General features: G+C 43.2%; 1 protein-coding gene across 3 annotated transcripts in view; it reads left to right on the top strand.

The window, feature by feature from the left end:
* The window catches only part of LOC134573100 (beta-arrestin-1), a 292,660-nt gene that overhangs the window by 194,705 nt on the left and 75,236 nt on the right, over positions 1-22,719 (top strand). For all 3 annotated transcript variants that reach the window (XM_063432592.1, XM_063432574.1, XM_063432583.1), the window contains exons 8-12: positions 7,714-7,849; positions 13,060-13,144; positions 16,712-16,784; positions 17,918-18,058; positions 19,526-19,609. In XM_063432592.1, coding sequence (XP_063288662.1) covers positions 7,714-7,849; positions 13,060-13,144; positions 16,712-16,784; positions 17,918-18,058; positions 19,526-19,609 — 519 coding nt within the window. The remainder of the gene's footprint in view (positions 1-7,713; positions 7,850-13,059; positions 13,145-16,711; positions 16,785-17,917; positions 18,059-19,525; positions 19,610-22,719) is intronic.

Here is a 22,719-nt window from a genome sequence, read left to right as displayed (position 1 = left end):
GATAAACGTTAGTGATTGGGTAATTCTAAGGGTACATATTAATATATGTGGAATTCAAATACAAATATTAAAAATGCTGATCACCTTTCTACCCATCGGGCATATGGGAACCTTGTATCACATACAAGGATAATACTACCTGATTCTTCATACCTTTGGGGGACACACACCCCATTATATTATGGAAGAATAAAAGTATCATTATACATTTGCTTGTGTATAGGCTTTTTAACCCCTTAAGGACCAAACTTCTGGAATAAAAGGCAATCATGACATGTCACACATGTCATGCGTCCTTAAGGGGTTAAGAGATTCAGTTTATGAATTTGATCGTGTCTGCAAAGCAGGAGGTGCACACTGTACCCTAGCTTCCCCAAGACACTAAGCATCCAAAGGAAGGACAGTCTGATGCTGAACTATCATGGTCTAGAGATGTCGCGAACATAAAATTTTCCGTTCACGAACGGCGAACGCGAACTTCAATTGGCAGGCGAATTTTAAAACCCACAGGGACTCTTTCTGGCCACAATAGTGATGGAAAAGTTGTTTAAAGGGGACTAACACCTGGACTGTGGCATGCCGGAGGGGGATCCATGGCAAAACTCCCATGGAAAATTACATAGTTGATGCAGAGTCTGGTTTTAATCCATAAAGGGCATAAATCACCTAACATTCCTAAATTGTTTGGAATAACGTGCTTTAAAACATCAGGTATGGGGGGGCGTGGCTAGCCGAGCTGCACAGCAGACGTGTTTACCCGGAGCTCCTGCTTCACCGATAAAAAATAGACTTTAATAGCCACAAAGAGAGGTGCAATTACCTGGAAACTAACCTACAACCGTCACTGAACCCCCCAACAGCAAGATGGGACGGAAAAATAAAAAAAACGCCCGCATGGAGAGCCCATATCAGCCTGATATCAGGCGATCCTTCGAAAGACCGCAACTGCCTCCACAGCCTAAAATGGCGCCGGGAAGGCCCCAAAGTGCCAGTGACTCGGAATCATCCGTGGAAAGGGAGATTCCCCAGGTCGTAACTCCAGACGCAGAAATATCCGGGTCTGAAACCTCAGACCCTGATGATTTGCCCTCCACAAAAGGCGACATTAAGAAGCTTCTCATGGACCTAAGGGCGATGTGGAAATCAGACCTGGCTGGAGTACGAACAGAGGTAACCAGCGTACAGGAGCGGTTGGACATTGTGGAAACACGAGGGGGTGAAAGAGATGCCTTAATGACTGAAGCCAAAACACGCATAGACACATTAACGCTTCAACTTCAGAGACTCACCCACTCAGTAACGGCGCTGGAGACACGCCACCGCAAACGAAATATCCGCATCCGCGGAGCCCCTGAAGAAATAGGCTTGGAGGCCCTGCTGCCTTATGTGAACAATTTGGCAACGATAATGGGGGCGAAAAAACACGGTGACATCCTGCCGATAACGGCAGCATTCCGAATCCGAAAAGCCCCGACCGCACCTGCAGATGCACCAAGGGACATAATAGCCGTCACTCGAGATGCTGCGGTTAAGGCTACACTAATGAGTTACTCCAGAAAGACTCCCATCATCACAGTGGACAACCATCCTGTGAAAGTGTTTGCCGACCTCCCATTTTTAACCCTAATGGAACGGAGGAAACTCATGCCGATCACCAGGCAGTTGAGGGACGGAGGCATCCGGTACCGATGGGGAGTGGCGGGTACTCTGGTGGTCCCACTAACAGACTCCATCTTGACACTGTCTGCGGATGAGGACCCGGCGGGATTCCTTCAGGCCCTACAGCTACAACAACAAGCTCCCACGGAAGGCTTGCGAGACACTAAGACCAGAGAAGATAGTACAGGGACAGTGCACAAAAGGGAACACGGCACCCGCAGAATCCCTCAGGATCCTGAAAGGGTCAAGGACTGTAGCCTGCGTACTCACCGCCGAACGGTGGACCCAGATCCCCACACCTCAGAATCTGACGGAACCTGAGTCAACAGAGGCACAGAGTTGCAGGTGGGCGGACAGACCCCGTGATATATTTACAGCAACAGTCCACCCCCGATAAGTGAATCCTGCTCCCCACAACTGTTTGTATGTGATACAGGACTGGACAAAATGCACACCAAGGTGGACTGTATATTCGCCTATACCTATATGTTCTAGATAGCAAGCGAAGTGTTGACCTTAAATCCAATTGCCTAAGTTTTCTCTTTTTTACTAACCGTAAACTGCTTACATCAGACATACCTAACCCCCTTAAATAACATGCACATGCCATATAACAAAATGAGAGGCAATACACTGTAGAAGGTATTTCCATGTGTACCTGTATAGTCTAGACAACAAACAATATATCTGACCCTATGTCCACATCCCTTGATTTTTACTAACAACCATAGACTGCGTAAGATACGCACATCTAACCCTCTTAGAGTGCACATAATGTATGACAAGATAGGATGCGAACAACTGTGGAATGTATTGTCACCTACACCTGTATTGGATGGCAAGTGAACGGTCTGACCTTAAGTCTGAAGGCCTCAGGTTTGCCAACAACAGTAGACTGCTTAAAATAAGTACATATAACTCTCTTGAATAGAATGCATATACTCGTGATATACTAAACTATATACTATACTATTGCAAGCGCAATATCGGACCTTAAGTCTCAATACCTAAGCCTTACCCACAGCCATACACTGCTCACGCTAAGTACCTCTAACTCTCTGGAATAACGTGCATGCAATCTGTGACAGGATAAGAAGTAACCCAATGGAGCGTATGTATACTAACCTTTACCTGTATATTCTGGGCAGCAAGTGCAATGTGAAGCCCTGAGTCTGAGTGCCTCAATTTTACCGACAGCCGTAGACTGCCCAAATTACGTATAATTCAGCTTTCTCCTTTCTACTTGAGTGTTTGGACAGTTTATGTCTGGCTTGACCCTAGGAATGAACGCCTAGATTGTACCGGCAGTCATAGATTGTTTATGTTAGGTATGCTTGTCCCCTGTAATAGAGCGCACACGCTGCAAGATGGGATAAGACGCAAACCACTGAGGCCTATGGTTGCACCTATTCTAACGTATTATAGACGACCAACGACCTGACCGACCTTGGGCCGGAGGGTCTAAGTCACAAGGACAACCAGAGTCAGCTTGTAACAGGCATATTATCTTACACTCTCTCAACTAGGGTACATATGATGCAAGGCAGGGCGAGATGCAGACCACTGATGATTCTACCTCCACACCTACTCATATTTTTTAAGATGACGAATGAGATGTCCGACACTAAGTTTGAGGGCCCATGTTTAGTTTCTGTTTTATTTACGGTCATAGACCGCTTCAGGATAAGTTTAGCTTGTTATATACGTAGAGTGTATATTTTCTCATGTCTATAAGTAGGCTTTCAGGACTTAGACAGCCCCTACCAGTTATATGCGTGCGGGTATAATTATAATCATATACTTATATAGAACGTATTTCATCTGTATGATTACCACACCTAACACCAGCGTGCTCTTAACTTAAAATTGACGAATGACTAGTTCAACATGTTAATTTTCATTGAAAACTGTGCAGAATTTTGTATACTCTTGTTTTATATGCCGTGATGCTGTATCCTCTATACACCTGTTAAATGTTTTCTCGGCTATCGTGGCCAACCATATGTGTATGTACATTTCTGCACACTACAAATAAAGAATTAAAAAAAAAAAAAAAAAAAACATCAGGTATGATGTTGTATCGATCAGGTAGTGTAAGGGTTACGCCCGCTTCACAGTGACAGACCAAACTCCCCATTTAACGCACCGCAAACAACCGCAAACAGTCCATTTGCACAACCGCAAACTCCCCATTTGCACAAGGTTGGATACCAAGCTAGCCATGTCCCGTTCCTTGTCCTCACTGATGTCATTGAAGGTCTCTTCCTCCACCCAGCCACGTACAACACCAAGGGTCCCCGAAAGGTGACAACAAGCCCCCTGGGACGCCTGCTGTGTTTGGTTGTGATGTAATCTCGCTTGCAGACATCTAACTGCTATTCAATCTATTACAATCAAAAAACATTTTTTTTTTTTTAAATGTACACTACTTTTACACCAGATATGAGTTGCACTGGTGTGACACTGTGCCCTGGCAGGCCCTGAAATGCACACATGTGAAGGAAACTGACTGCAATTATTTCACAGTCAAATTTCTATTTTTTTTTTTATGTACACTACTGTTACACCAGATATGAGTTGCACTGGTGTGACACTGTGCCCTGGCATGCCCTGAAACGCACACGTGTGAAGGAAACTGACTGCTATTATATTACAGTCAACAAAAGTTGTTTTTTTTTAAATGCAAGCTATTGTGACACCAGATATGAGTGGTGGCACTGAGCAAGTGGGCACAGTATACGCTGTGAGCCTGATACACATGCTGGCAGGCAGGCAACTGCAATTAGATTACACAGGGGAAAAAAAAGCAGACTGATGTTCTAGCCCTAAAAAGGGCTTTTTGGGGTGCTGTCCTTACAGCAGAGATCAGATGAGTCCTTCAGGACTGTAGTGGACACTGAATACACTAGCCTAGCTATCGATTTCCCTATTAAATCAGCAGCAGCACACTGTCCCTCCTCTCACTAAGAATGCAGCTTCAGAATTAATCTAAAATGGATGCTGTCTAGGAGGTGGGAGGGTCTGGGAGGGAGGGTCTGCTGCTGATTGGCTGGAATGTGTCTGCTGACTGTGAGGTACAGGGTCAAAGTCTACTCAGTGATGACGAATAGGGGGCGGACCGAACATCGCATATGTTCGCCGTCCGCGGTGAACGCGAACAAGCTATATTCGCCAGGGACTATTCGCCAGCGAACTGTTCGGGACATCTCTATCATGGTCCTGTGGAACTTATCAAGAAAAAAAAACACCTTATATTTTCACTGCATTTAAATACGGTGTAAGCCAGAAAAAATAGTAACATTCATAAAAAAGGATACAAAAATAATTCTAAAAATGTTGATGTATCCCCCTAACACTACTTCCTGTCAACCCTTTTATTCAATTAACCCTAGTTTCAGTAATATTCAACAATCTATACTTTCACAGAATATTTCTGCATTTTCTTGAAAACCTTTTACCCACATGATTTCAATTTGTTTTCTCGTTACTGATTATTTTACGTGATATAAACTCGGAGTATATCCTATACATGCTTTTAGCGAGGCATTTTCTCTGATCCAGTGGAAAAGGCTGCTATTGACCTTTCTAATGAATAGAATGAATGTTACATTATCTCTTGATGCGGAGAAGCATGTCTGTACGATCATTAAATGCCACCCTGATTTATATCAGACCTCTATTACATGACTTTATATTTCCATTTTCGCAAACGTTTTCAAAGGACGCTGACACAGTATTACGCTTGCAGGAAAATTATTTGCAGGGCTGGCAAAATTTGCAATGTAAATTATTTATAAGTAATGTTCATTCAGATATGGCCATTTGAAGACTCAGTTTGCCCACTAGTGGAAAGACGCGGAACTAAATCGTGGCTTCGGAAAATGGAAGCAGTGTATGTCTTATGTTGTTTTGTATATTATTATAATTATTATTTATAAATCGTCAACAAATTCCGTAGCTCTCTACAATAGGTGAACTAACAGACATGTAATTACAACAAGAGTAGACACGATGGATGCACAGGAAAAGAGGGGTTGAGAGTCCTGCTCAAAAGACCTTACATTCTAGAGAGCGTGGGGTAAATTAGCACGAGAAAAAAAGTTGGTCACCAGAATAATATACAGGGAAGGGTTAGATTATTGGATGACATAGTTGCAGGAGAGGAAACATTGTGGATTATTAAGTTTAATTCATATGCTTTCCTAAAGAAGTGAGTTTTTAATGATCTTTTGACACATTGCACAATAGCTGTTACAATTATAATTAACTTAATAGCTTTCATCCAGTTCAACATTTTACAAAATTACTTGACAATTATACAATGTATCCCCGCATCCTATATATCAGTTTAAAGTCTGTGACCAGGCCCATAATCTGTGGACAGGAGGCTAGCTGTGTTGCCTCACCAGCAGGCTGTGGCCGTGACAATGCGGTTTCTGGTTGGCATAGTGTGAGCAGAGGGGGTGGAAAGCCCTGGGTTGAGAGAGGCATCTCGGAGCAGAAGGAGAGACAATGACAGGAGGTAAGCGTGGGTATTGTATGGATGGGGTTTGGGATGAGATCATTGGCAATATGACAGAGAGAATAAAATAAATAGTGCAGGGCATGATATGAGAGAAGGGGGGAGTGTAATAGAACATTTAAAATGTTGCTGGGAGGTTAAGGGAAGTGGATGTAAGGAGTGATTTTGATCACAGGCAGGAAAGGGAAAAGAATAGGAGGAAAAGACAGAGCAATGCTCAGATAAATGGACTCGGAGATGGGAGAGTAGGTCAAGAGTGTTGAGGAGGGGAGATGCAATAGTGTACAATGGTTGATAGGGGAGTATATATATGCCAGAGTAGCATCACTATAGTTTTAAACGGTTTAAACATTGTTTCAATGCCTTTTTATATGGTATGTTTTCCTGAGCAGAGCCTTAATCTGCATTTATATCTCTATTTGAAGAAGGGATGGTCATTGCTAGGATGCCAATGCTTAGGAATGCTAGGGCGAAATGTGATGATGCCGCCTGCACTCTATACTGTATAATACTCAAAGCCTTCAGCGAACAGTGTAGAATCAGCTCAGGACCAAGGCTAGGTTAGGATGTGAGTGAAGCCACTTCTTCTCAAAACCACTGTCAAATTACTGAGCTTCATGGAGCTGTCTAAGTGAGCCATTTGTTAAATCCGTAGCTGTGACATACTTTATTTCTTTAAAATGTAACCTGTAATGGTCACATATATCCCTAAAGGAGATCGAAATAGTTTAGGAATTCATTCTCAAATCATTATCAAGTTATAGACTAAGTAAATAAATGTAATTACATTAACTCATTAATTGTATCGAAAAACTCTGTGATTGGCAGCCAGATATACATTATATGTGTTACAGTCCCAAAACTATTATTTTCATGCTAGATTTTGTGATTCAGCTTAAGCTCAGTCAGGACAGTAGTTGCCTTGGAGTCAGAGCAAGGAACGTTGATGTTGGGGTGATCAAGTTTGGTTACTTTGGTAAAACATAGCTGTGATTCTTGTTAAAGCTAGACAGAGCAGTGAGCTCAGGATGTGATAGTCCTTCAATCAACCTGAACGTTTCTGGACATTTCCTCACAATGCAAATTTTTATTGTGCACATCTTACATCCATAAAGGTCCCATAGTACTACGATACACCGGGTGTTTCAGAAAAATAACATTGCATGATGTCAATAGTAGGAATTGGTGTTGACAATAGCAGAGTTGTAGCTGGGCTCAGCAAGCTGTAGGTGGACCTCCGGAGCTTCTTGGAATGTATCTGGCTCACTCAGCTTTCGGAATTGTGATTTCGTACTGGGTGGAAGGCCGGTATACAAGCTGCACATGTTATCATCATGAGCTATAGTTTTATAGTTTGCGTGATATTTAGAGAAGAATACTACATACAGTATCTTCACAATGTTTTTACAACATACGTTTTCTAATTTATTTGAATAAGTCAATCCATTAATACTATAGTTATTGTTGCAGTTATTTCTTCTTTCTAGAGTATCTGCATTCATTGTTGTCCTTCCTTTCTATTTTCCATCCAGGAATTCAGTGCGGTTAGTAATTAGAAAAGTTCAATATGCACCAGAGAGACCAGGACCACAGCCAATGGCGGAGACCACGCGACAGTTCCTCATGTCTGATAAACCGTTACACCTGGAAGCCTCCCTAGATAAAGAGGTACTAAATCTGTGTTAAAGCCTGTGATTCAATTCAGGATTTCAGGTAATGTCGCTTTTGCCCAATCCAAAAATATACGTGGATTTTCCAGCTAATGTGTGGGAGAGTTTGTAGAAGGATATTATTGCTGAAAATGTTTCTAATTTATAAATTAACCAATATTAACACATACAGATTTAGCAGATAATATAAGTTCCACGTTAAATCGTACAGAGTTAGTGAGATGGACTCTAGGCATTTCCACTCTTGCGATATAAGGCTGTAAAATACATGAGGATCCATGTTTCACTTCATTGATAGAGATACTCACTCCTAGGAAGGTTACAAATTGAAATCACCACTTTGAGACATGACAGACAGCTACACAGTCACCGTGTGAAAAGAGCAAAATTAAACTGACACTGTAACAAAATTCTTCTTTACGTGGTCCGTTGTCATCGGTTACTTTGTAGAATAATAGCAGTGAGTGATACTGACAGACAGGCAGAGTATGAATACTAATTTACCTTCCTAATTGGTAATGCAGTTTGTATTTTGGGATCACGGTGTGGACTCTGTACACGATAGTTTTACATTTATAGAATTTATTTGAGTGTTTAACGTGTCAAAGAAACATAGAAACATAGAATGTGACGGCAGATAAGAACCAAAGTCTTACAAAGTCACAAGCATTTATTTAAAGTAAATAAATATCGAAGTATAGCACGTGATAGTTAATTAAAGACGTGGAACAGGAAGTTCGCTCAAGCAGTAAAGTGATCTTTGTAAAAAGTGTTCTTTTAGAACAAATAATGTGACGTACATGGATCCTGAGTATGCTGCCAAACTTTCCACAAGTATTTAGGAGAGTCAGATAAGGCAACATAAGATCAGGCTTGAGAGAAACAGCACTTCTAATGAAATGGAATTAGTTTTTTCCCCTACTGAGCATAACCGTCTTGTAGCGTAATTAACACAGAGAGATGCTTCAAAATATCATAGCTTTATTTAGTCTACCTCAATACAAAAAGAAAGCGGCCCGATCCTCCTTTTCCTACAGAGCGCCGCAATTATGGAACGACCTCCCGCACACATTTAAATCTTCCACCCAACCTAAAGTCCTTTAAGAGATCCCTCTCTACATACCTCAAAACAGAATGCACCTGCCATGGTTGCTTATATATTTCCTACCTGTTCTATGTATCTATCTATGTTAATATGGTTTTTATATTTTATTGTACCCTATTGTATTAATGCAATGTTTTGTGGTCCCAGGACATACTTGAAAACAAGAGAAATCTCAATGTATCTTTCCTGGTAAAATATTTTATAAATAAATAAATAGCAGCTGCTTGGGTCATAACTAGTAGTCATAGGGCCCCAGTGCAAGAAGCAGAAAAGGGCCGCACTTACGCTCTCACTTATATACGTACACTGACATACACTCACTGACACACAAACAAACACTCACTGACAGCCACACAGCCATTGGCACACACCCTGTTTGACAAACACACACTTTCAGTGACAGACACAAACATTCTCACTGAAATCCACTAACTGAGACACGTACACTGACATACACAACTCACGGAAAAACATACTTACATTCCTTGACAGACACACACAAACTCACTGACAGACACATGGTGACGGGGGGACACACTCACTTATTTGACACTCACTGACAGACACACACTCACTGACAGAAGCACACACTCACTGACATATGCACACTGACTTGCAGACACACACACTCACTGACAGATGCACACTGACAGACACACTCACTGACAGATGCACACTCTCACTGATTTGACACACAGAGTCAAACATACACTCACTGATTTGACACACACTAACTGATTTGACACACTCACATATGTACACATTCTCTCTCACACACTCAGAAACAAATTTTATTTATAATGTTTTTATTTGTTGAGGCCCACGCAGCCTCCCTACCTTTAGGAGAGCTGGTGTGGGTTCTCTCCCTGGGATCCTGTCCCTGAGGTCTTCTGTGGCTGCTTTAATCTTTCTGCTCTTCCTCACTGCTCCCTCACGAGCTATTTAGTGGTGCTGGGTTGTCATATCCTGTATCACCAGAAAATGCGCAAGAGAGCAGTGTAGAAGAGCAGGAACATCAGCGCTCCCCCAGTGCTGCCTTCTTTCTCCCCCCTTTGGACGCAGTATATTTTGACAGAGTAGGCACCTGCTGTCCAGTTAAGCAGGTGTCTACTCTGGCTTAGGGCCTCAGGAAGGGCCTAAGGTGGCCAGCAGGGCCCAGTCACACTCAGCGACCCCTGTAGTTCCACCAGTAGCGGCAGCCTTTATCTTACGTAGTGAGTAAAATAGATGATTCTGTAATTCACGCAGCATCATGCACACAGGGTAAAAACAACGGCTTATAATGGAGCCTTTCTTAAACGACAATTGTCCTCTGAAAACTATTTTGTGATATAATAACCCCTTTATCAAGTATTGAAAGGAAATAGACTTTTTTTTTTTACAAAAAAAAATGAAGTACCGTATATACTCGAGTATAAGCCGACCCGAATATAAGCCGTGTATATAATGAATGGAGTGCAGTGTGTGTGTATGAGTGCAGTGTGTGTGTATGAGTGCAGTGTGTATGCAGTGTGTATATAATGAATGCAGTGCAGTGTGTATATGAGTGCAGTGTGTGAGTGCAGTGTGTATATAATGAATGCAGTGCAGTGTGTGTATGAGTGCAGTGTGAATGCAGTGTGTGTATGTGTGTATGTATGAATGCAGTGTGTATGCAGTGTGTGTATGAATGCAGTGTGTATGCAGTGTGTGTATGAATGCAGTGTGTGTATATAATGAATGCAGTGCAGTGTGTGTATGAGTGTGTGTATGAATGCAGTGTGTGTGAGTGCAGTGTGTGTGTGTGTGTGTGTGAGTGCAGAGCATTGGTGGGGGTGGGCATTTTATGAATTATTATTATTTAATTATTATTGTAATATATTTTTTTTTAATGTTATTATTTTTTTTAATGTTATTATTTTTTTTATTTTTTTTTTCGTCCCCCCTCCCTGCTTGTTAGCTGGCCAGGGAGGGGGGCTCTCACTCCCTGGTGGTCCAGTGGATGGGCTGTAGGAGGGGGGCTGTCAGGAAGCTGTAACTTACCTTCACCGCAGCTCCTGTCAGCTCCCTTCTCTCTCCTCCGTCCGTGCAGCTCCCAGGTCAGCTTCCTCTGCAACTCTCGCGGCCGCGCGGAGCGTTGCCACGGTAACCCGTGGCAACGCTCTGACCCCGCGGCTCTCGCGAGAGTTGCAGAGGAAGCTGACCTGGGAGCTGCACGGACGGAGGAGAGAGAAGGGAGCTGACAGGAGCTGCGGTGAAGGTAAGTTACAGCTTCCTGACAGCCCCCGGTCCTTGTCTGTATTATGGCAATGAAAATTGCCATAATACAGACAACTGACTCGAGTATAAGACGAGTGAGTGTTTTTCAGCACAAAAAATGTGCTGAAAAACTCGTCTTATACTCGAGTATATACGGTATATGTAAAAAATTGAAAACACATCCGCACCTTTAGTGTATGACAGGATGCTTCAGCCCAGTGGTGGAACTAATGTAGAGAGGGCCCTGTTGCAAGACTTTGTTTTGGGCCCCCTCTAGAGCAAGTATGTCCAAAAGGTAGATCCCCATCCCCAATCCTTGCAGGATTGTATTTGTGAGCAGTGGGTGTGTGTTTGAATGTAATAATGGAGTGTGCATGTTGGGGAGTATTTCTATGTATTGTTGCCAAAATGTTGCAGTGGTGTACTTTGATGTAATTTTTGTGATTGGATGCAAGGATTTGTTTGTTTGTTTGTTTGTTTGTATATAGTGTTAGTTTTTAAATGCAGGTATACTTTTGTAGTATTGGTACTTGAATTAAAGGGTTTTGTGTATTTATGCATTTTATTTCATTGCAGCTCAATGAGAAGTCTTTGCAAGGCAGGAGCTCTGAGCAATTGCTGCAATTAGGAGTTTATCTTCACTGGGCTAAACAAACCAGGAAGTAACAGGACTGATAGTTAGATTAACAGCCATGGGGTTGTAACAAGGTTAATTTAAACATTTATACGTATGTATATTCTAATAAAATCTGCACTTTTTGCAAAAAGGAAACACTCTTCATACATAAAGCATTTCAGAGAGCTAATATACAGGGGTGTGTTTGTAATGTGTCTGTTTAAATGCAGGTGTGTGTTTGTACGTAGTGTTGGCTAATACATGCGAGTGTAGATTTGTGTGTAGTACTGATGTTAGAATGAAGGAGTGTTTTGTGTATAATTTTGACAATTGCAGGGGTGTGTTTGCATATAGTGTGTGCGTTTGCTGGGATGCAATCACAAACACTGCCACATACATACATGTTTAAATAGATACACATACACATTGACACACACACACAGATACACACACTGACACATTGACACACACAGATATACTCTGACATACACACACACACACTCTTACAGACACATGTATACAGATACACACATATAAACACACTGATAAACACATATACACACACTGACACACAGATACACACACATAAAAACACTGACATACACAAAGATACACACATTGAAACATTGACACACAGATACATACACGTCATATTTTTATATTTGCAGCCACCCTCCTGTTAACAACCTTTTATGTGTAGGAGGGTGGCTATGTTTGTAGCTCTAGTGATAATGTCGATTAACACTTTTTAACACTCCCCTGTGTGGCACATCGGTTCTCATTCTCTGCTACAGTCAATCTATTTAACCACTGTGGGTGATCCTGTTGGTTAATTTTGGGAAGGATCTATTAAGAGCTGAAACTTGGCTTTTTTTTTTTACCTAAAATGAAATTTATTGAATGCCTGTTGTTATATTTTCCTCTAATTTTGGCATTCAGCCACTCTGATCACAGGTTACACAGTTACAGGTCTATTAGCGAAATAACATTATTATTATTATTGTCATTTATGTAGCGCTAACAGATTCCATACACACCATTTCATACCTCATCTTCTTTAGTACATAATTAGTACAGGAAACGTCATGCAATTGTTTGATCATAAACATACTATTAAGTATTAGTGTGATAATTGTTTTGGGAGAGTAACAATCCTGTTCTTTTTCTATTTATGTTTTATAATTTGTTTGCTCTAATAATACCCAAAGGTACCCCATTAAGGTATCGATGTGCATTTTGTGTCCTGCAGATCTACTATCACGGAGAACCAATTAATGTGAATGTGCATGTAACAAACAACACAAACAAAACTGTGAAAAAGATTAAAATTTCAGGTATGTAGTGTGTATGTTTGGTTGTATTCAGGGTTAGTCTTCACCTAATATGCTATTATTTAAGTCCTTTACAAGATACTTGTTTAATGTATAATAAATATTAACTTTGTCTAATTATGATATATATACACTGATCAGCCACAACATTAATACTACCTGCCTAATATCGTGTAGCCTCTTGTGTTGCCAAAACAGCTCTGATGCCTCAAGACATGGACTCCCCCAAAACTCTGAATGTGTCCTGTGGTATCTGGCAACAAGACAGCAGCAGATCCTTTAGGTCCACAAATTGTGAGGTGGGGCCTTCATGGGTCAGATTTAGTTCCAGCACATCGAACAAGTTCCAGCACATGCCACAGATATTCAATCAAATTGAGATCTGGAGAATTTGGAGGCTAAACCAATACCGTTGTCATGTTTCTCAAACCAACCTCGAACATGTTCTGCAATGTGGCATTATGCGTGCAATATCCTGCTGAAAGAGGCCATAACACTGCCTTTGCTGGCCTGACTGCTTCCCGAAGTCCATGTTGCTGCCATCTCTTCCCTAGGTAAACAACACATGCATGTGACCATCCACCTCATCTAAAAGAAAACCTTATTCATCAGACCAGGCAACCTTCTTCAAATGCCCCAGGGTCCAGTTCTTACTCTCACACCTTTATTGAAGATGCTTTCAATGATTTATGGGCACTCTGACTGGTCTGTGGCTACACAGCCCCATACACAGCAAACTGCGATGCACTGTGTGTTCTGACATCTTTCTATGATGGCCAGCAATAAGTTATTCAGCAATTTGAGCTACACACCTTCTGTGGGATCAGACCAAACATCTAGCATTCACTTCCCACATGCATCAATGAGCCTTGGACACTAATGACCCGGACACTGGTTGTCCTTCCTTGCACCACTTTTGATAGGTACTAACCACTGCATACCAGGAACAAACCCCAAGACTTGCTCTTTTGGGGTTGCTCTGACCCAGTAGTCTAGCCATCACTATTTGGCCATTGTCAAAGTCACTCAGATCTTTTCGCTTGCCCATTTTTCCTGCTTCCAACACATGGAATTCAAGAACTGACTGTTCACTTGCTGCCTAATATATCCCACCCTGTGACAGGTGCCATTGTAACAAAATAAGCAATGCTATTCTATTCACCTGTCAGTGGTTTTAATGTTATGGCTGATCGGTATATATAAATATATGCACAATCAATAAATAAAATACATTAGTGCATTGCTATGAAGGCTTTTTTGGTGTCCTGTGAGATTCTTATCTTAACTCACACAAGAGGCTGCTGGCAGCGTAATTGTAACGGAGCTCCCTGTACCCCTGGCTGGGTACCTCCGCCAAGGACCGCTTCCTAGCTGGAACAGGGGACAAACCGCAGAACTTCTGCTCACAGTCGCTGTGGCTTGACTGGGGTCCTGGAACCGCTTCCTCCTGGAGCTGAATGGGGAATTCCCTCTATCCACCCCCAGGCACTGGACGACACTCAGTCCTGGGAGCTCTAGTCCTTACAAGGACTTTACCCGTAGAAACCTCCACACTGGAACAGTGATTAGTGATTAGCCCTTTCCTCTCCCAGTAACCAGATGACACATAGTTCTGAGAGTACACGCTGGAATCATTTAATATGGCCAGATGGTCTGCTTTTATACACAGCCAAACACGCCCATAACACTCCCACACAAAACAGGATAATCCCTCTCCTGGACCTGAGAGGAGACTAGTTACAAGCTAACATACTCCTCCCCTGTGTCTGAGAGATAATTACCGGAGCACTCAAACATATAATTTAATTATCTCTCAGTACAGAAAAAGGCAATATAACAAAACCCCCAAAATACCCTTAAAACACATAAAAACCCCACAGAAGTTACATCCCCTGATAGGCCCGATCTGGGTGACCAAAATATCCCAAAAATCACTCAGGAAGTCATAATTTTGACCGACCGTGCACGTGCCCAAAGCAGCTCCATGAAATCAGTGCTAACGGTCGGTCAAGTTCGGTTGTTTAAAAATGAACAACTACCAAACGGAATCCATAGTTCTACCCTTGAGCTTGTTCACCATGTTCGTGCTAACGTTTCCTTAGAACATTGCCCTTCTAAGTTGTATAGAACCGAACTCAGGCGATAATGTAAGTCCAGCAGTTTTCGGGAGTTTCCGTGTCCGATTTTAGCTCCAGGAGATTGATGCCCAAACACCGCTGCCCGCGTTCGTGGGAACAAGATGGCCGCCACCTCATGGTCGTTCATACGCAATGCGGCCACCCAGACGAACAATTAGAACACTGCGGTGGAACTAGTAACAAGGTGTCAATTGGGCTTAACAAGCTCCCAGGTGGTCTCTGGTTTGTGCGGTTGTTCGGTTCCTGAACAACATAATCCCAAATCACATGAACAGAGTAGTTTGCAGGGTATTTTGTATGGCCCATAATCCTGGGGCAGGAGACTGGCTAGCAGGCTCCTCCAGGAGCTTGTGGCAAACAACCAGACCACAGGGCGTTTGTCACAGCGATGATTTATGCTGGCTGGCAATTAGCAGAACTGTGAATAATAAAGAGTTCTGAGTATGGCGATAAGAAGCACTTCACCTCCCCTCTCCCCTGTAGGGCCTAAAGTTAAACATTAGTAATAACACTGAGCGTAAGACCAGGAGAAATTGATCCATCTTTTCAGGAAGTGTAAAGGAAGGCTGAGTGATTGACAGCCAGGGGAGTTGTGGCCGTGGCTGCAGACATAATGTTGTTTATCTCTTAAACAGAAGATAATTGAGCTGTGAACTCCTATACAACAAAATCACTGCTCTCAGCTGTAGCAGTGTTGGTACTTGGACCGACCTAAAACAAGGTGAAGACTAGATAAAACTGTATACTTTGATGTAATGGCTTAAGAGAAAAGCATGGTATTTAGAGATGTCACAAACAGTTCACCGGGAACTATTCGCCAGCGAACATAGCTTGTTCGCGGTCGCCGTGGCGGGCGAACATATGCAATATTCGGTCCGCCCCCTATTCGTCATCATTGAGTAAACTTTGACCCTGTACCTCACAGTCAGCAGACACATTCCAGCCAATCAGCAGCAGACCCTCCCTCCCAGACCCTCCCACCTCCATGACGAATAGGGGGCGGACCGAGCATCGCATATGTTCGCCCGCCAAAGGCGACCGCGAACACGCTATGTTCGCCGGCAAACAGTTCCCGGCGAACTGTTCGGGACATCTCTAACATTGGTATTGCTTCGTGAGAAGGTAACATTCACTTTTTGTCTGATTTTACATAAGAAGCAAATTGAATGATTAAATCAATGGGTAAGATGAATTATTTGTTTAGAATTTGTAGTCAGCATCTTATGTAGCCAACCACACAATGTAGTATCTGGTAGAGTTCTATGGATTTAGAATAACAATATTTAGATATAACCGTGTATGTCTGTCTTCAACAAAGGAAGCAATTCTTGTACATTCTGATTTGTCGACACGTCCTTTAACTATGCATGCAAACGATGTAACACAATCTGTAATGCAGGAATAACGGATTATCCCCCTTGTTTGTCTGCAGTTCGCCAGTACGCTGACATTTGCCTCTTCAACACAGCTCAGTACAAGTGTCCAGTGGCAGTGGAAGAAGCAGAGTAAGTACTCCACATCCGCAGATAATCAGATACTGTCTATGTTTGATCACAATCTTCATTCTCAATAAGAGGATCACACGGGAACTGGCTCATCGGACAGACAGTTTGACAGTTTCTGTAACAAAAGTCAGATGGTTCTAGGGAAGTTGGAATGATTTGGTGCAAATCACAGACAATAGGTTGGCTACCATGTATTTTCTTGAACAAGTTAAATTTTATGATTTGATAAATTGGAGTAATAATTTGATTGATTGGTGGTACACATAAACACATACATTGAATCAATTATTTCACTACCCTCCATACCTGACACATTCTGAAATGAATTCAGTTATTTCATTAGACTCCCTGTATCCAGCTCATCCAGAATGGATTCATTTGACCAATTATTTCATTAAACTTCCATAAATCAACATATACAGAATGTGTGCCTCTCATTAACTGTGTCATTTCATTTTCCTCAGCCTAGATAGGTCTGCTGAAATGCTTTATCCTATTTCTTATCTTCTGATCTGTCTACAGTCTTTGAAATGGTTTCATCGGTCACCATCCTACCATCCTGTATTATTTAATAAGCCAGACATCCTTGCATTTTGCGCAGGCAGGGGCGTAATAGCTTGTTAGGTAACAGATACAGCAAAGGCAAAATTATGTCAAATGAGAACCAGTGAAAAATAGAAGCCAGATAACGATGTCCATTGACAGAAATATTGTCCCTTTGTTAGTTGAGGAAAAGTGCAATAAATTTAAATTGTGGAATCACACAAAGGTCATTGACTGTGTTACTGGGGGTGTCAGCCATTGATAAGGTCTGCTTTTATAGAGAGGATTCAGTTTCCAGGCCCCTACACCTGTCTCCATCTTTACCCATTGGAATAGATTAACTTATATAATTGCCTACTGCTATTGGTGCAGTTTATAAGAAGTGTTTTGTGGAGTGAGCAATGTGCCAGATATTTTGAAACAGATGATATTTTTATTAATTCACAAATAACGTATGTATGAAACATACTGCATGGCAGCAGGTGAGCCTGTTTATACACAGCTCCCTAGGCAAATCATTTCTGAGTTTCAAAGATTTGTGTTGCTAAGTTTAATTCATTTAACTTTCCTGTTCCTTTTTTTTCTTCTAGTAATGATGTAGTTGCTCCAAGTTCGACATTTTGCAAGGTTTACACACTGACTCCATTTCTTGCCAACAACCGAGAAAAGAGAGGCCTGGCCTTGGATGGAAAACTGAAGCATGAGGACACAAACCTGGCTTCCAGTACACTGTGAGGGTGACCACCGCACATCTTGTGTTTGTTACAAACCTATTTTGCTATTGCAAATTCATTTATATTTATATTTTATATGGTGGGCACCTCATTGACAGGTGTGTGAAGGCTGTGATTTACAGCCGCTGTTACCAAGTACCTACTGACTGGAGGCTCAAACTTTTAGTCATGCCATTTCCTGTCATTTTCTGTTCAATCACTTAAATTTAGCAAATAAATAGTGTGCATTAAAACAGATAGAAATGTATTGAGTTTATGTTTATTTTTGTTTACGCTTCTTTTCACTTAGAAAAGCAATAAAACATCTTATTTTGTCAGGTTTGATTCCCAAGCTGATGAATTGGATTAAAGGGACACTGTAGGCACCCAGACCACATCTGGGTGCTGTGTCCCTTTTGCACCTAGTGTTGCAATGTCGAAGACAGCCACTGGGGGCGCATCCAGAATCCAAACGGACATTTGGTCCGTCATCTGACGCTGGAAGTCCTTATGGACCCTACAGCATCAGATTTTTCCCATGGGAAAGCATTGAATAATACATTCCAATGGGGAGGTCTAATGCGTGCGGCCATTGCCGCGCATGTGCATTAGATCTCCCCCGCCGGCTGACGTCGGTGGGGGAGGAGTGTGGGCGGAACCTGATCCAGCGCCGAGGGACATTGGCGCTGGATTCAGGTAAGTAGCTGAATGGGTTTTAACCCCTTCAGCCCCGCGGGAGTGGGGGCGCGAGGGAGGGGGGGAACCTATTAAACCTATAGTACCAATTGCAGTGAATTGACAACTGTGATTAGAGTTGAGTTGAACAATCACTTAAATAATTTCAGCTAATGGCTAATTTTAGCATTTGGTTTTCTCTTTACTAAAATGTACTGCTTAGTGGATAAAATCCTGTGTTTTAATGTCATAAATGTGAATATTCACAATGCCCAAATTTCAATATCATACCCATTGATTTAATACCTGCAAGACCCTTCCAGTGTAAGCAGTAAAGGCTAACAGTGATATAGAAAGGGTAGTAGATACCTGGAACAGCCTTCCAGTGGGAGCAGTAACAGTGATATAGAAATGGTAGTAGATACCTGGAATAGCCTCCCAGGTGTAGCAGTAAAGGCTATCAGAGATAAAGAAATGGTAGTAGATACCTGGAATAACCTTCAGGTGGAAGCAGTAAAGGCCAACAGCGATATAGAAAGGGTAGTAGATACCTGGAATAGCCTTCCAGTGGCAGTAACCGTGATATAGAAATGGTAGAAGATACCTGGAATAGCCTCCCAGGTGTAGCAGTAAAGGCCAACAGTTATATAGAAAGGGTAGTAGATACCTTGAAGAGCCCTCCAGCTGAAGCAGTAAAGGCTGACATCGTAAAGGAATGAAATGAGGTGCTTGGGGTGTTATGAAGAAAAGGGAAAATTAGTAAATTATTGAGATAATGGACACATTCTTTGTTTTTCTGTTTACCTGTAGTTTAAGAGATGGAGCAAACAAGGAAATTCTGGGGATCATCGTGTCATATAAAGTGAAAGTAAAGCTGGTGGTGTCTCGTGGGGGGTGAGTGATACTTTCTTTTCATACATTTTATTCAAATAAAACCTGATTTGCAACACTGGCTAATGGAAATAGTATATTGCACTGTGAAAATATATCTGTTTAATTAATCAGAAATTGACTACATTAAAATTAAATAACCATGCCTACCCCTCCCCTCTAATGAATATCTGTAAAAGTAAAGAATTTATTAAACATCAGAAGTCTTCTTTATTCTAACACGGCCCGAGAAAAGGCCAAGTTAAAATTCATATTTTCTTCTGCAACTAATGATAATAAGATAATGGGGAAGAACACTAGCTCCTCCCTCTTTTAATAGGGCCCCCACTTGCTGCCAATGGATGTGGGCTGGGGCAGGAACACTAGGTCCTCACTCCTTTTAGATTATAATAGGGCCCCCACTGGCTGCCAATGGATGTGGGCTGGGGGAGGAACACTAGGTCCTCACTCCTTTTAGATTATAATAGGGCCCCCACTGGCTGCCAATGGATGTGGGCTGGGGGAGGAACACTAGGTCCTCACTTCTTTTATATTATAATAGGGCCCCCATTTGCTGCCAATGGATGTGGGCTGGGGGAGGAACACTAGGTCCTCCCTCCTTTTATATTATAATAGGGCCCCCATTTGCTGCCAATGGATGTGGGCTGGGGGAGGAACACTAGGTCCTCACTCCTTTTATATTATAATAGGGCCCCCACTGGCTGCCAATGGATGTGGGCTGGGGGAGGAACACTAGGTCCTCACTCCTTTTAGATTATAATAGGGCCCCCACTGGCTGCCAATGGATGTGGGCTGGGGGAGGAACACTAGGTCCTCACTTCTTTTATATTATAATAGGGCCCCCATTTGCTGCCAATGGATGTGGGCTGGGGGAGGAACACTAGGTCCTCCCTCCTTTTATATTATAATAGGGCCCCACTTGCTGCCAATGGATGTGGGCTGGGGGAGGAACACTAGGTCCTCACTCCTTTTAGATTATAATAGGGTCCCCACTGGCTGCCAATGGATGTGGGCTGGGGAGGAACACTAGGTCCTCACTCCTTTTATATTATAATAGGGCCCCCATTTGCTGCCAATGGATGTGGGCTGGGGGAGGAACACTAGGTCCTCACTCCTTTTATATTATAATAGGGCCCCCATTTGCTGCCAATGGATGTGGGCTGGGGGAGGAACACTAGGTCCTCACTCCTTTTATATTATAATAGGGCCCCCACTGGCTGTCAATGGATGTGGGCTGGGGGAGGAACACTAGGTCCTCACTCCTTTTATATTATAATAGGGCCCCACTTGCTGCCAATGGATGTGGGCTGGGGGAGGAACACTAGGTCCTCACTCCTTTTAGATTATAATAGGGTCCCCACTGGCTGCCAATGGATGTGGGCTGGGGAGGAACACTAGGTCCTCACTCCTTTTATATTATAATAGGGCCCCCACTTGCTGCCAATGGATGTGGGCTGGGGGAGGAACACTAGGTCCTCACTCCTTTTATATTATAATAGGGCCCCCACTTGCTGCCAATGGATGTGGGCTGGGGGAGGAACACTAGGTCCTCACTCCTTTTATATTATAATAGGGCCCCCACTTGCTGCCAATGGATGTGGGCTGGGGGAGGAACACTAGGTCCTCACTCCTTTTATATTATAATAGGGCCCCCACTGGCTGTCAATGGATGTGGGCTGGGGGAGGAACACTAGGTCCTCACTCCTTTTATATTATAATAGGGCCCCCACTTGCTGCCAATGGATGTGGGCTGGGGAGGAACACTAGGTCCTCCCTCCTTTTATATTATAATAGGGCCCCCACTGGCTGCCAATGGATGTGGGCTGGGGGAGGAACACTAGGTCCTCACTCCTTTTATATTATAATAGGGCCCCCACTGGCTGCCAATGGATGTGGGCTGGGGAGGAACACTAGGTCCTCCCTCCTTTTATATTATAATAGGGCCCCCACTGGCTGCCAATGGATGTGGGCTGGGGGAGGAACACTAGGTCCTCACTCCTTTTAGATTATAATAGGGCCCCCACTGGCTGCCAATGGATGTGGGCTGGGGAGGAACACTAGGTCCTCCCTCCTTTTATATTATAATAGGGCCCCCACTGGCTGCCAATGGATGTGGGCTGGGGGAGGAACACTAGGTCCTCACTCCTTTTATATTATAATAGGGCCCCCACTGGCTGCCAATGGATGTGGGCTGGGGAGGAACACTAGGTCCTCCCTCCTTTTATATTATAATAGGGCCCCCACTGGCTGCCAATGGATGTGGGCTGGGGGAGGAACACTAGGTCCTCACTCCTTTTAGATTATAATAGGGCCCCCACTGGCTGCCAATGGATGTGGGCTGGGGGGAGGAACACTAGGTCCTCACTCCTTTTAGATTATAATAGGGCCCCCACTTGCTGCCAATGGATGTGGGCTGGGGGAGGAACACTAGGTCCTCACTCCTTTTAGATTATAATAGGGCCCCCACTGGCTGCCAATGGATGTGGGCTGGGGGAGGAACAGTAAGTCCTCCCTCCTTTTAGATTATAATAGGGCCCCCACTGGCTGCCAATGGATGTGGGCTGTGGGAGGAACACTAGGTCCTCACTCCTTTTATATTATAATAGGGCCCCCACTTGCTGCCAATGGATGTGGGCTGGGGGAGGAACACTAGGTCCTCACTCCTTTTAGATTATAATAGGGCCCCCACTGGCTGCCAATGGATGTGGGCTGGGGGAGGAACACTAAGTCCTCCCTCCTTTTAGATTATAATAGGGCCCCCACTGGCTGCCAATGGATGTGGGCTGGGGGAGGAACACTAGGTCCTCACTCCTTTTATATTATAATAGGGCCCCCATTTGCTGCCAATGGATGTGGGCTGGGGGAGGAACACTAGGTCCTCACTTCTTTTATATTATAATAGGGCCCCCACTGGCTGCCAATGGATGTGGGCTGGGGGAGGAACACTAGGTCCTCACTCCTTTTAGATTATAATAGGGCCCCCACTGTCTGCCAATGGATGTGGGCTGGGGGAGGAACACTAGGTCCTCACTCCTTTTATATTATAATATGGCCCCCCATTGCTGCCAATGGATGTGGGCTGGGGGAGGAACACTAGGTCCTCACTCCTTTTA

Source organism: Pelobates fuscus, chromosome 1 (assembly GCF_036172605.1).
Source record: "Pelobates fuscus isolate aPelFus1 chromosome 1, aPelFus1.pri, whole genome shotgun sequence".
Taxonomy (NCBI): Eukaryota; Metazoa; Chordata; class Amphibia; order Anura; family Pelobatidae; genus Pelobates; species Pelobates fuscus.
Note: the sequence above shows the minus strand (reverse complement) of the source record. Positions and strands in the feature narration are given on the sequence as shown.